General features: G+C 34.5%; 1 protein-coding gene across 1 annotated transcript; it reads right to left on the reverse strand.

The window, feature by feature from the left end:
* Window positions 1–4884: 4884 nt before the first annotated feature.
* LOC133829158 (uncharacterized) lies at window positions 4885–5401 on the reverse strand. The gene is made up of 2 exons (XM_062259047.1): window positions 5125–5401; window positions 4885–5030 (listed from the first exon to the last, which is right to left on the reverse strand). Exons 1-2 carry the CDS (start codon window positions 5356–5358, stop codon window positions 4911–4913), a joined length of 354 nt encoding a protein of 117 aa, XP_062115031.1. The 5' UTR covers window positions 5359–5401; the 3' UTR covers window positions 4885–4910.
* Between the last annotated feature and the right edge of the window lie 8130 nt (window positions 5402–13531).

Raw genomic sequence — 13531 nt, forward strand, 5'->3', positions numbered from 1 at the left:
AGTGGTAGGACATGCACTTCTCTCCTCTAACATGGAACTCTCCTCTAGCATGTCATGTCTCTCGTCTAACATGGCACTCTCCTCTAGCATGCCATGTCTCTCGTCTAAGATGGCAATCTCCTCTAGCATGCCATTTTTGGGCAGTAACGTCGTGACTGGTCGGATGCAACAACTTGACTAGTCATGACACCGCTCAAGCAGTCAAAACTCTCCATCAGTCTACCAGGTCACTTTATCACAACTCTGAAGAGTAAATGTATTTATTGACTATTAATGTGTCTTTTACTGACCATGCACTGCCACTTGTCACCTTGGTTGCCACGTCATCGATCTCAAATTTTTGGGGATAACACAGGGTTTTCATTGTAACCACTTTCATCTTTGTTAATTTCTATGACGAATTCAAAATTTTAGTTATTCACTTCTATTCTAAATTATCCTAATAACAACTTAATCCACAAATATCCTAACTAACCATAAAATAACAAACTCTGATTCTCTAGACTAATTTTGAATTTACTAGGCCCAAATTCTTATTGGGCTTTAGGGCTTTATGTAGACTCGATCCATAACAATTTATAATAATACCATAATTAATTTATTCTTACACAATCACCCATTTTCCCACAAACAAGCCTACTAATATCGTAAAACTATACTATACTATAATAATTATAACCACTAAATTTTTAAAACATAATAAATAAAAATAGAGTTACCAAACACCGTTTTATGTTTAATTGTCAAATTTTGTATTAATTAAATAATTTTTTTTTTACGTATAAACACACAACACCTAAGCTTCTTTCATATACATCACATTCCTTCAAAATTAGAAAAACAAGCTTGGTAATTTAATCCCATCAACATTTATAGGATACAATGAAGCCACAAAATTTGAGAAAATCTCAATTCCCATATTTGTGTTTAACAAATACAAAAGGCCATCTGTTTTTGGAAATTTTTTTAAGCTGCCCATATATTAACTATATAAAACTATGTTTTCAGTAGTTTATGTAATTAGGTCGTGACATTGGCTTATGTTTTGGAAAGGCCCACTGCAAATGAAAAGGCCTAAAACCATTTTGGGGCTCTGTGTATCATCAATGGAATCATCCCCCATTCTGCACATGGAGATCGAAGGTGGGTACTTTCTTCAATGAGGGAAATAAATTGATCAACCACCTTCCCAGTAAGGGTTTTAGGCAGGTTGATGGAGTGGACAAGTAAGGGTTATGCATATCATTTTCATTGTCAACAGGGAATATTAACCAGTAACCGGAATAGTCTATTGACCATTGATAGGAAGATTCAGAAGCTCCTCCCCACTGTACAACACCACCGTCATCGAAGAACATCAACTACGACGAGTCATAACTGCCCCTGACTGTAAGGTATTTCTTACTGATCAATTGATTTTCAAAGGGATGTATGCTGTTTCATGTCAACGTGAAGATTAGGGAATAATCCATGAAATAGTCATTTAAATCTTGTTCCATTTGATGTGTAATATAATGCATTAATAAAGCTCTTACCACATGGCATAATAATTGTTATCATAGTAAAAAGTATTATGGATCTTTGCAACTCACTCTTTCGAAGAATCCCAGGTTGTACATATATGTTTTCCCACTTTTATTAAAATTATTTAAAACCTGATATAAATCAATTTTTCTAACTTTCTAATTTAATTATATCCTCCATTGTGTTATTTAAGGAATAAACATCTGCTACTCGATAGGGAATTAATAAGACATGAACCTCTCTACAAGCTTAACCAAATACCTCCACGGGCCCTCGGACACCATGCCTTCGTTGGGGGATCCATTTAAAGTCACACTCGATCGGAATACTCCATCGTCAACCCACTGAATATAAACGAACTTATAAGTATACCACAGGGTCAACATGGTCTAAGGAAGCAAAAAAAAAAAAGAACACTACGTCATATTAAATCTGTCAAGCTACATGAGCAGGACCACATCTCCTATGAGGTAAACTTCTATGTGCTTATTTTTACACAAAAGTCACAATAGAAAAAGTATCATCTTGGTAATGCATTGAAGTACCATGTTAATTCTAATTAACTAATTTGTACATAATTGAATGGAAAATACAAACGTGTGTACATTCTGAATGCTCACTTGACGCTTGATGACTTCATTAGGATAAAACAATTCAGATAAAAGGAGCTTGAAACTCTGTACTCCTACTGAACTGGTATATGGAACTACTAATTGCAGTCAGAGAATGGGTTTGGGTTAGAGGACTGCAACCACTAGTAGATGGCCTCAATCGAGCTGATATGGACATCCCATTAATGCAAGCTCTTGCTAAAAAGTGGTGGGATACTACCCATACATTCATATTCGAACAATTAGGAGTGATGACAATGACTCCTAAAGACTTTAGTGCCATTATTGGAATACCTGTGTATGGGAGACCAATAAAGATAGACAAGCACATTCACAGGAAGAAGGATACCATACGAAGGTTATTGGGACGACCTTTAGCCTTTGTTAACCAAAGAAGAGTTGATATCAATTGGTTGTACCAATCATACAAGAATATGAGTACGACAACTGAGGAAGATATTGACATATTATCCAGGGTTTTCATTTTGGCTCTTTTAGGCGGTACCCTTTTCGCCAGTGCCAATGATATGGTTCACCTGTTCTATTTACCATCTTTAGACTGTATTGCAGATATAAATAATTTCAATTGGGGAGGGGCTGGCCTTGCGTTCTGTTATCAAAAAATGGACGACTTATGCAGACAAGACACAACCAAGATTGGTGGCCTATGGAAAGCTTAGGAGGTAAACTCAACCAAATAACATGCTTAGTACACAATATATTTTATGATGTTATCAATAAACTTAATTTCTCATATGCCAAATAAATTTACAGGTTTGGGGTTGAGAATACCTTCCATGTATGCGCATCACACCTCAATGCATCTCATCTAAAGTATTTCCTCGTAGTTTGTTATGGAGTAATTGCCTCCCACCAACCATGGAAGCTAAAGTGTTGTTGAAATACTACAGGCTGAAACTGACCCAACTAACTTCTGAACAGGTACCAATCCAACTATATTCGCCAATAATGATTTACTACATTCTTGGAACATCCTCATGTACACTATTGTACATAATTAAGCAGAGCTTACAATATTGTTCTCCTCATTTTCATAAAGGTTGAGTGGTATCCATGGGGAGCAAATACATTTCATCCATACTATGTCGCACAAAGCGAAGAGCCAAATACACGGCGGATACTACTTTTTGGGCCAGGCGGAGGTGAGTGGTATTTGGGCGAAAGAGTCACGATGCAGACTTCTGCCACGGTACAAACTCCAATCCCAAAAAAACCTCCAAAGTCAATGCTAGTTAAATAGAAACTAATAATCATTATGAAACCATGGTGCCTTACTGGGAGGCCAGCTTATCATTTCTGGGAAGAAACCACGACCATGGATTACAATGAATACATATCTAAGGTTTTGTGTCGTAAGGCAAGGGAGAAGGTATGGTATTCCACTTTCTTAAAGGAACAACATGAAGATTATTCAATTCAAAATTACTTGATGATAAAGGAGAATCAAGAGGATGGGAGGAGAAAATGAAGGTTTAATACTCCACCAAAATAGATAAACTATGCTAATGAAGTGATGTTTTCATTCTTATTTCAGGAAATTAACAAGAAATCAGATGACATTAATCACATGACATTACTTCACAAAACCAATTCATCATCAAATTCAGAGGTACGTTGCAAATTTTCAATCTCTTCACAATTACTCCTATATCCATTACACCTAAAAAATATATTCCACTCCCATTGTAGACAATACAAAGCAAGATCAACCAAGTTCTCACCAAAGTAGACGATGTTCAACACAATCTAATAAACCAAATTACAACATTAAGGGAGGCAGTGCAGAGTTACACAAGTGTCTTACAGACCGAGCACCGACAAAAGGTAACATATCCATAAACCTAATAAGTGTTAAAAGCTTCAAATGCAACAACATCCAAGAATGTTTCTTTTCTGGTTTACTAATGAAAAGTTATGAAAATAATGGCAGAAAAAATTAAAAATTGTCGGCTTAGGAGAGGAGATCCAGGCAACTAATTGTCATTCTTCAAAATACCAAGATTGGGATCAATAATCAAAGTTCTTGGCCCGGGACACCGACCTTGCCCCACCTGAACAATGTCTGCATCATTTTCAATGGCATAACATGATATTTTCTTATAAATCTTGAAGGACAACTTATCATTCATTAGTGGAATAACCATTTTTTAATTTTATTAGTGTTGAGCTTTATATCATAAATTTAAGTTACAATATATTCCATTTATTACGCTACCACTTTCATGATGGTTAATTATTTAAATTCCAAACATAAATTATTTAACTGTTGTTGAAACATGTCGTCCCCTAAATTATTTCAAACATATTTTTAAAATTCTTATATTTCAAGCTTTCTAAGATGGTCCTCATCTTTGTTAAAAAAAATTCTACACAACTCAATATTTCCATTCCATATGACCAAATCTGAATTTGGATCCTAATTACTTTACACACAATTAATTTCCAAATTTAATTTCCATTACATTAGTATATGGTATGCTTATCTTATAAAAAATTATAACTGAACTAAACTTGATAAACATAGACGTTCTCCAAACACATGCTATCAAAATCTGCAACCCAAAAAATCAAACACAATTATATTGAAGACACCTTAATATGCCCAACTTCATCACATAGTTCAACTAATGTAAATTCATGACCTTATAACCTTTCATATCTACCACAAAATTGTCCAATAACTTATAACTTCACAATTGCTTTTTACTAAAGAAAATAAAAAACCATTCCTCCACCCACATAGGTTCCATCTACTCAACCTTCCTTTCTATCCTGCATCTTAACAGCTTTCTGAAACATATTATCTCTTACTTTGTTCACCCCAGATGTGAGGATTCTTGCACCAATAAGTAGCCTATCAATCTCCCTAGGTACCTGCACAAGTTCCACAAATAAAAATAGAAATCAAAATATGATACACATGTAACATTCAAAAGCAATTTAGACCATGTACTACAATATAACTAACATTGGTTGGTCCTGCCCAAGTACATCTCCAGTCCAAGTCGGCAACGACATCGTCTCCTCTTCCACCTAAAATTCCATCCACATACTCTTGCAGTAGCATCTTCATTACGTACACACCGCAGTCATAATCTATGCACTTCTTACGATGGGACAAAGGTTCTGCTACATCAAAGTCGGCGAAAGCCCAATCACTTGTGTGTACACTCTTCACTGATTCACAGAATGCATTATCCATCGACCGCAACTAATGACCCAAACAACCAACACATTACAAGACACATTTTGCAAAAAAATCATTTATATTATAATTAAATCATCAAACAAAAATTACAACGAAACAAAAATGATAGCACCAACCATTGTGTTAATTATATAGAACCCGAGGTGAAAAGAAGGAATTTCAAAATTGTCATAAACATCCACTTTCTTCAACGCCAAGTTAAATACTGCTAGGAACCAGTGTCTTTTTGCAAGGATTGGGGCATAAACCTATAACCATATAGCAAAAAAAATATGGACTTACATAATCTGAGAAATCATTTTCATTTAAAGGTCTCCAACATTACCTTCTCACAGTCAGCAAGTTCTCCACACCAAGCACGCCATTTTCCACCATCAATAATACTAGAGCAGGATAAAGGATCAGGTCGCTGCTACCACGTTTAAAGTACAAATACATTATTAACACATTCATACAAATAAATCAACACACATATTAACCACAAAAAGAATATACAAAAACAAACCGATAAATATGTCGGTATCCAGCAAAATCTAATCTTGTTCCCACGCTCACCTAACTCCGTTGAAGATAAAATCTCAACTAAGCAATTCACAACCTTCAAACGCTTTAAAGAGTTAGCATACCACAACCTTCTTCACATCATTTAATATAAAATACAATCAGAAATCCAAAACAATATAAGGACATACTCTTGCGCTCACAAGTTGCTTTTTTGACAATGTTAGGAAATCTCTCCTCCTACCAACAACTTTCTCGCCAATGAAAACAATCTCACTGTAAATAGAAGTTTAGAAGATAAGCTTAAAACTCTACAAATAAATACTCCAACTAAAAAAATTATAAATTAAATTATGCACTGATATTTATATAATTACTCTGCAGGCTTTGTATGGTCCATCACGTACTCCATCAAAACCTTCTCCTCATTATTGAGATCGTGAAAATTAGCCCAACTACTACGATTCCAAATATAGGGTGGAAATTGTAGAGTCCAAGAACATTACTTAGCTAATTATTTAGTAGTATTATAGTATGTATAGTATTATCTTTGTTACTGTTGGATTTTTGGTTCAGACCGGGAATTATTTGGACACTCATAGTAGTACTTATAGATTTTCTAAGTTTAACCTATAGTTTAAGAATATTAAGTATAACCTAAGGTTTGATTAATGTGACTGATATTAAGGATTATATTTATTATATTATAAGGTTTAGACATCAACCAATAGGATTTTAAGCACATGTTATGAATGGTAATTAAGGATTAAGTATTTTTGAGGATTAAATTAAATAAGGGTAAAGTTTGAATGTTATAGGGTCAGTCAGCAGCTTTGAATACGTTGAAGGCTTAGTCAAGGTTGTTTACTCCATTCAAACTTAGCTAAAAATGTGTAATTTCGTGTTTAAATATTCAGCGTGTGCCGATATATCGCAGCACGTAGATACGGAAAACACGAGACGATGCACGGTCGCCTCGGGCATACTGGCCCAGGCGATATATCGCCTACAGGGGGCGATATATCGCCTCCTCCAGCATAAATTCAAACACTTTTGAATTCTTTTCCTTTCAGCCATTCAAACTCCTCCATAAGTCCAGCATCTTTTGAACGAGTCTTCAGCCTCTGCTGAACGATTATTCAAATGATTTTCACCTAAAAAGCCATTATTTTTATTCAAGTAAAATCAAGATACTTTCATTCCCAAACTCTATAAATAGGACCTAGTACCCAGCCATTATTCAGCTTTTGCTCTAAGTTCAGAATCTGCTAGTGTTAAGTGAGTGTGAGAGTGTAAACACCTGGTTTGGGAAAATCATAAGCTTAAACATCATAAGCTTATCAAACACTTTGGGAAGTGAGGTTCTATAGTATTTCGGTTAAGGTGTAGATTGGTCTTTCAAGTCTTTGAGGTAACCAAAACTCCAGTTCATTTCTGTATTATGTTATTTTCTTTCTCATAGTCTTCTACTCAATCTCTAACCTTAATCTTCATTTTGGTTAGGGAATCTAAGTTCTTGAGCACATAAGTTTCGGTAAGCATGTTTCTCAAATGGTTTAGTCTTTGTATCCCTTTCATTTCATCTCCTTTCTTCTTTAGACTCACTCTTTCTAATGGTTATTAGGAGTGTTCCAAAAGGTCCCAACTCAGTCCACATATCCCGGTAACTTTGGTAAGGAAAATAGGCTAGAATCTATATGTTTATGTTTATGTTATCTTATGTGTTATGTTATGAAACATGCTATAAATATGTTATGAAATGTGTATGTTTGTAGGCTTGGGCTTATGCCCTATTTGACTAACAAGACCCCAAAAAGATTATGGGCATATGCCTACTTAGCTAGTAGGACCCCACTAATCTCATGGGCATAAGCTTGTTTAGTCTATGGGACCCCAAGTAATAATGGTCATTATAATAAGTGTATGTATTAAGTGTTATGATATGTCTTTACGTTTATTATGAAATTTATGTGTATGACTATGTGTTAGACTTTTCCTTGCTGGGCATTAGGCTCATTCCTTTTTGTTTTATGTGCAGGAAAATAGCTTTAGAGGCGGTAAGATTCGTGACGCTTAGAGGATGTGTATCGATGGTGAATGGAGTCAAGGGGCCGAGCGTTATTCGATTCGAGGATGTAGTCTCATTTTACCTTTTTATGGTTTTACATGTATTTTCCGCATTATTTATGTAATGTCTTTTATTTTAAATCATGTTTTGTTTTTAAAGACAATGGGATCCCATATCCTTCTTAGTATTCTATTTTTTTGTAAGTAACTCTTGTTTTTACAAGTTACTCAATAAAATTATGGTATTTCCGCAAAAATGTAAGTTTTATGTATAGTTTCGTTAATGGTCCAAATAGTCTAGATTAGTGGGTCATTACAGAAATACACTCTGCTTAACACTTTCCTGCATTATATTAGATACTAACTTCATCTCCAATCAAAATAAATAAAAAGTTACAAATAATAAATTTATTAAAAATACATAATAAATGTGAAAATATAAACAACCTCATAAGATAGGTTCTGAAATTCTCTTTCTTCTACATCAAAAGTATTACAATCAAATCCAGATCCACCAAACTTAAAGACCAACTCCTTCTCCTCTTCAAAGTGCAACATTACTTGATATTCAGATTTGAAAAATTCACCTTTGTGACACTGTTCACTGGCACTAATCAAATTAATTAAAGTCACAAAATGTGAAGACAACCCATCTCCTTCTACAACACATTCCTCACCAGTCAGTTGACTAGATTCTCCACAAACTACCTCACCATTTTTAAAATAACAACTATTGTTGCAAGTATTCTCCTCCAAATCAACTATATCAATTCCATCTCCTTCCCTAGAGTTTCCATCACTTAACAAATTACATGGACTAATCAATGGGGGATCTTCCATCTTTTTATTCTGTAACAGATCTTGCTCCAACTCTCCCTCTGCATCTTTTAGCGTAAAATCAACCACGCCAATGTCTTCCAACTGCCCTTCAAATATGTCTCCATTTTCTCCTTTCAAATCAACCAAACCAACGACTTCCAACTGCTCTACCCCAACTTCTGCATTCAAAGGAAAAACGTCTACATTCGAACATCCTAACCCATCATCATGAAACAGTCCCTCTCCATTTTCTAGTTTCAAATCCACCCGCCCAATGACTTCCAACTGCCCTTTTCCTTCTTCCACATTCAAACCACTTAACGAATCATGTTTCAACTCTGCATCTCCATGTTTTGCATTGGAATCCACTCCACCAATGTCTTGCAACTCCACCTCACATTCTTTTACATTCAAATCAACTAAATGAGCCCCTGCAAACTCTGAATCCCCATTCTCTATATTAACATCACAAAACAAATTTCTATTTCGAAATTTCTTAGTCAAACTATTAAAATCATTCATCAAGCCACATGCTTCGTCGAACAAAAGATCAAATGAATTACTTTCCTCATATTGTCTAAGCTCCTTCAAATGGAGCTGAGAAACATCATGTCTTAAATATGATATCGCTCGCTTCAATTCCTGTACTTCACACTCGTGGGAAATCAACCCCGACAGAATATCATGCAACTTATTTTTTTCCATACCACCTTATACAATAGCAAGTACAAAGGGTCAACCAATATTCCATGAACATTAGCTACTTAAGTCTTTCTAAATTATCCAAACCATGTCAAATTACCACAGCAAGATTTACAATTTCAACAAACAAAGTGAAATATGTGGCAAACAAAATTTATTCAAGCACAACATAATTAAACGACAAGCTTCTACCCTGGAAGAGTGCTTCAGGTGCCTTTAAGACCTCTTGCTTGTTCACCCTTCAACCCAGCAGAAAAGCAAAAAATATAACTGTTATTTGCAAATCAAGAAGAACTCAAGTATGAGATGCTTGAGAGATGAAGAATAGAAACTAAAAATGTTAGGGAATATCGAAATCACCAATACACACCATAACCTATAATGTTAGGGAAATTAATAAGCATTGCATATGCAAAGACTTCTACAACCCACTAAATCTCCATCAAAATTATCTTCAAAGAAATTAAATCCAAGGGAAAAAACTTATACAAAATGACTTCTACAACCCACTAAATCTCCATCAAAATTATCTCCAAAGAAATTAAATCCAAGGGAAAAAACTTATACAAAAATGATAAGCTCAAATGAAACCAATAAGGCCTACAAATAAGATATATTATACTTGATCAGTTTTATAACAGTGCAAAGTCATAAACAATCAAGATTTATAACAGTGCAAATTATTTATGCTTATATTTTCAAACACACGGGTTTCAAGTTTTACCAAGGTTATGCAAACAGAATAGCCATACAGCAGCTCAGTTCCAAGGTTAATCGAAAATGCGGTTGGAATCAAATTGCCCCTTTCTCCAATGACAATTTCATAAAAAACACTAGAAAATGACAGCTCTTGCTTAAACATGTTCTTGCTTAAACATCACTAGCCATAAACATGTTCTTGCTTAAACATCAGTAGAATGTCCAACCTTATTTTTCTCCAGAAAAGGACAGTTCAAGTCACTGAGCCTTTCATCGACAAGTAAATCAAGTACAATTTCAAACAAAATAACAACTTTCATTGAATTATAGGACTATCTATCAACTGCAAAAAATCAAACATATTCACTAAAACATTTACTAAAATGAAGAAATTTTTTTTGAAGAGTGAAGTTGAAAGAGACTGAGTGGCTATAAGAGAATTCGGTGACAAAGGAAAAATATATCCAATAAATAAGACTTATTAGAGTGCCAATCCTTTGCCTGCCAAATCCAACCAACCTAACCTTTTCTCTTCGTTTCAGTACACTATTATTTTTTATAAAAAATATATCTATTTTTATATTATAATTATTTGTTTTTTTTTCCATTAAATACCTCCCACCGTTCACTTAGATTGAGTATTATTTTCCTTAATAGAAGCTCAAAAAAAGTTAAAGAAAAACATTGTTAATATACGGACATTTTGGGGCATTTCCCATCACTCCGTTTCAGAAATTTTGAATTTGGAAGGGAAATCGGAATTGGGTTTCTGGGATTTTAGGGGAAAAGATCCATTAACAATAAAAATAATTAATCCCCAATTTCATACACCCTAAACACAACCCTCCAATACAGAACTGCAGTATATGCAAACAAAAAATTTCATACTAACCAGGGATGTACAGCTTCGAAACATGCTCAGATCTTCGACAAATAGAGGAGCTTGGCTCGCATGTGATGATACAGGAGGAGCTTTAGGTAGGCAAACACGGGAGATGGGGTGGAGGAGCTCATGGGAGACGGGAGATAGGCGAACAAAAAATCTAATAATGTTGTTAGATTTTTATTTTATTCAGGTGGGGATGAGAAAAAATAATACCCAATACAGCCATGCCTATTTTATTAAGAAGTTTCCATCAATATAAAACCCAATCAGGTTACAAAAAAAGGTTCCCACAGGTGGGGACGTTTTTAACACTCGCACCACAGCTTTGTCCTAAAAATATATAGGAAAAGTGAAAAAATTATTTATATTTTATAATTGATGGTTAAAAATAATAATAAAATAATAAAGTAAAAAATCTAGTATTTAATAGTGATTATTAAAAATAATAAAAATGACATAAAAATAAATAAAAAAGTGTAGCATTTATGGTGATGTAAAATATGCATATGCTATATTGTGTGCCAAATTTGACACAATTTTTAGCAATTTGCACATCTTTTGGTACACCATTGGAGCAACTTTTTTGTAAAGTGAGCTATATTTTGGCAATGCATCACCAATTTGACATTTTATTAGAGATGCTTTAACTCTATTTTTTTTTATATGACGGTGTATAATATGGTTACAGAAAACCTCTCATAATTTTTCATAAAATTCTGAATAATTCAACTACTGAAATCATAATTCAAAGAGCTTATTGCATGAGTGCTTGTTTCAATATTTATATCCATGTGATATAGGTTATTTGAATTCTGATTTTGACATCTTAAATTATTTGAAATAATTTCTTGAAATTTTGTAAAATATTCTTTGTAACTTCATTATACACAATCACATAAAAAAAATAGAGTAGCAACTTATTCATGTACCCAATATACTAAAAGTAACTATTGGGTAATAATTACTACCCAATAATTTATATATATACATGATAAATTAGCAAATTATATTTCTATCGACAACCCCATTCAATTCTTCTTGACTTGCTTTTCCCAATCAATTTATAAACAATTTCCCTACAAAAATAAAATCTAATATAGACAAACTTGTCAACTTATTTTATTGTGAAATCGATCACCTACAACCAACCACGATTTTATGTAGATGCGGGTGGGCTTAAGTTCATTTCAAATTTATAAGAATGTTTTTTTAGTATATAAATAATATAAAGAACAACCTAAAGTGATTAATTTATTTTTTTACAGCACTCAAAAATAAATTTTCATCAGAGAGTTTTGTCTCGTCTTTTAACATAGTTTGAGAGTTTTTGTTATTGTCTTGTTCTGATGGTTTTTGGAGTGTTGGATTAGCATGGCTTCGAGCAATATAACAGTAAGGGAGATTGAGAACAGCTTAGCGGATATGTCGATGGAAGATAAAGAAAACGATGGCTTATCATATGATAATAAAGATGTTGAAGAAGAAGGCATTGATACCCGTTGGTAGATTAATTTATGATGTACATGCAGATTTTGAGGCTATTAAGCACATGTCGGCATTTATGTGGAGGTCGGGGAGAGGTTTATATGTGAAGGAATTGGAGGCTAATCTATATATCTTCCATTTTTACCACGAGGTGGATACCCAGAAGAATTGACAACTGATTATAGAAAGGCTGAAACCTGGGGAGAATCTGAGACTAATGAAGCTGAATAAACTAGATAAATGGATTCAAATACATGATTTGTGCCCTAGATTCATGTCCGAGAGGGTGGTGCGGGAAGTTAGGGAATTATATCGGGATGTTTGTCGAATCAGACCGAAACAATTTTACTGCCGTATGGCGTGAATACTTAAGGTTGAGGATGACTATCGACATAGAGAGCCCACTAAAGAGAAGAAGGAAGATGAGACTTATGGTCTGTGGATGAGAGCGGCACCACGACGAACAAATCACCTTATAGGTTCGAAATGGTTGAGGAGTGAAACGGCACGGTTATCTTCTGATGGTCCTAACGGCAGCTCAAATGGTTGAAGAGAGGAGGTCCATAAACATATTCTGATTAAGGAATGTGGCCTGGTCATGAGTAATGGCCAACCAGGTAGTGGGGGAAGTGAAGCATGATTTTAGGAATTGATTTGAGGAGCAATAAAGGTTTGAAGTCAACTGTTATAGCTAGACGGGAAAGTGCGGAAAAGGAAGCTATTTCTAATAAAGATATGCTCATTATTCTAGACCCTAAGAGAAGAAGGATGGAAGAGGCCATTGAGAAGGATGGGTCGTGTAATGAAGAAGAGGAGATGAACCAAGATAATGTTGGGTTGTACACAAGGCAGGCTCAGGAGAATGGGATCGCCAAGGATTATGAGCATATTGAGCTAGAATTGTCGTGGGCTTGGGAACCCATGCGCTGTACAATTCCTTCAGGATATTGTTATAAAAAAGTAGCCCAATTTTCTGTTTTTATGTGAAACTTTGAGTAAAAAGGATAA

Source organism: Humulus lupulus, chromosome 4, assembly GCF_963169125.1.
Source record: "Humulus lupulus chromosome 4, drHumLupu1.1, whole genome shotgun sequence".
Lineage (NCBI taxonomy): Eukaryota > Viridiplantae > Streptophyta > Magnoliopsida > Rosales > Cannabaceae > Humulus > Humulus lupulus.

Excerpts from the sequence above, each read along its gene's own strand:
- LOC133829158 (XM_062259047.1), bottom strand. The coding sequence starts at position 5,358 with ATGGATAATGCATTCTGTGAATCAGTGAAGAGTGTACACACAAGTGAT. Across the intron at positions 5,031-5,124 it reads CTTGGGCAGGACCAACCAAT|GTACCTAGGGAGATTGATAG; the intron begins GTTAGTTATATT and ends GAACTTGTGCAG.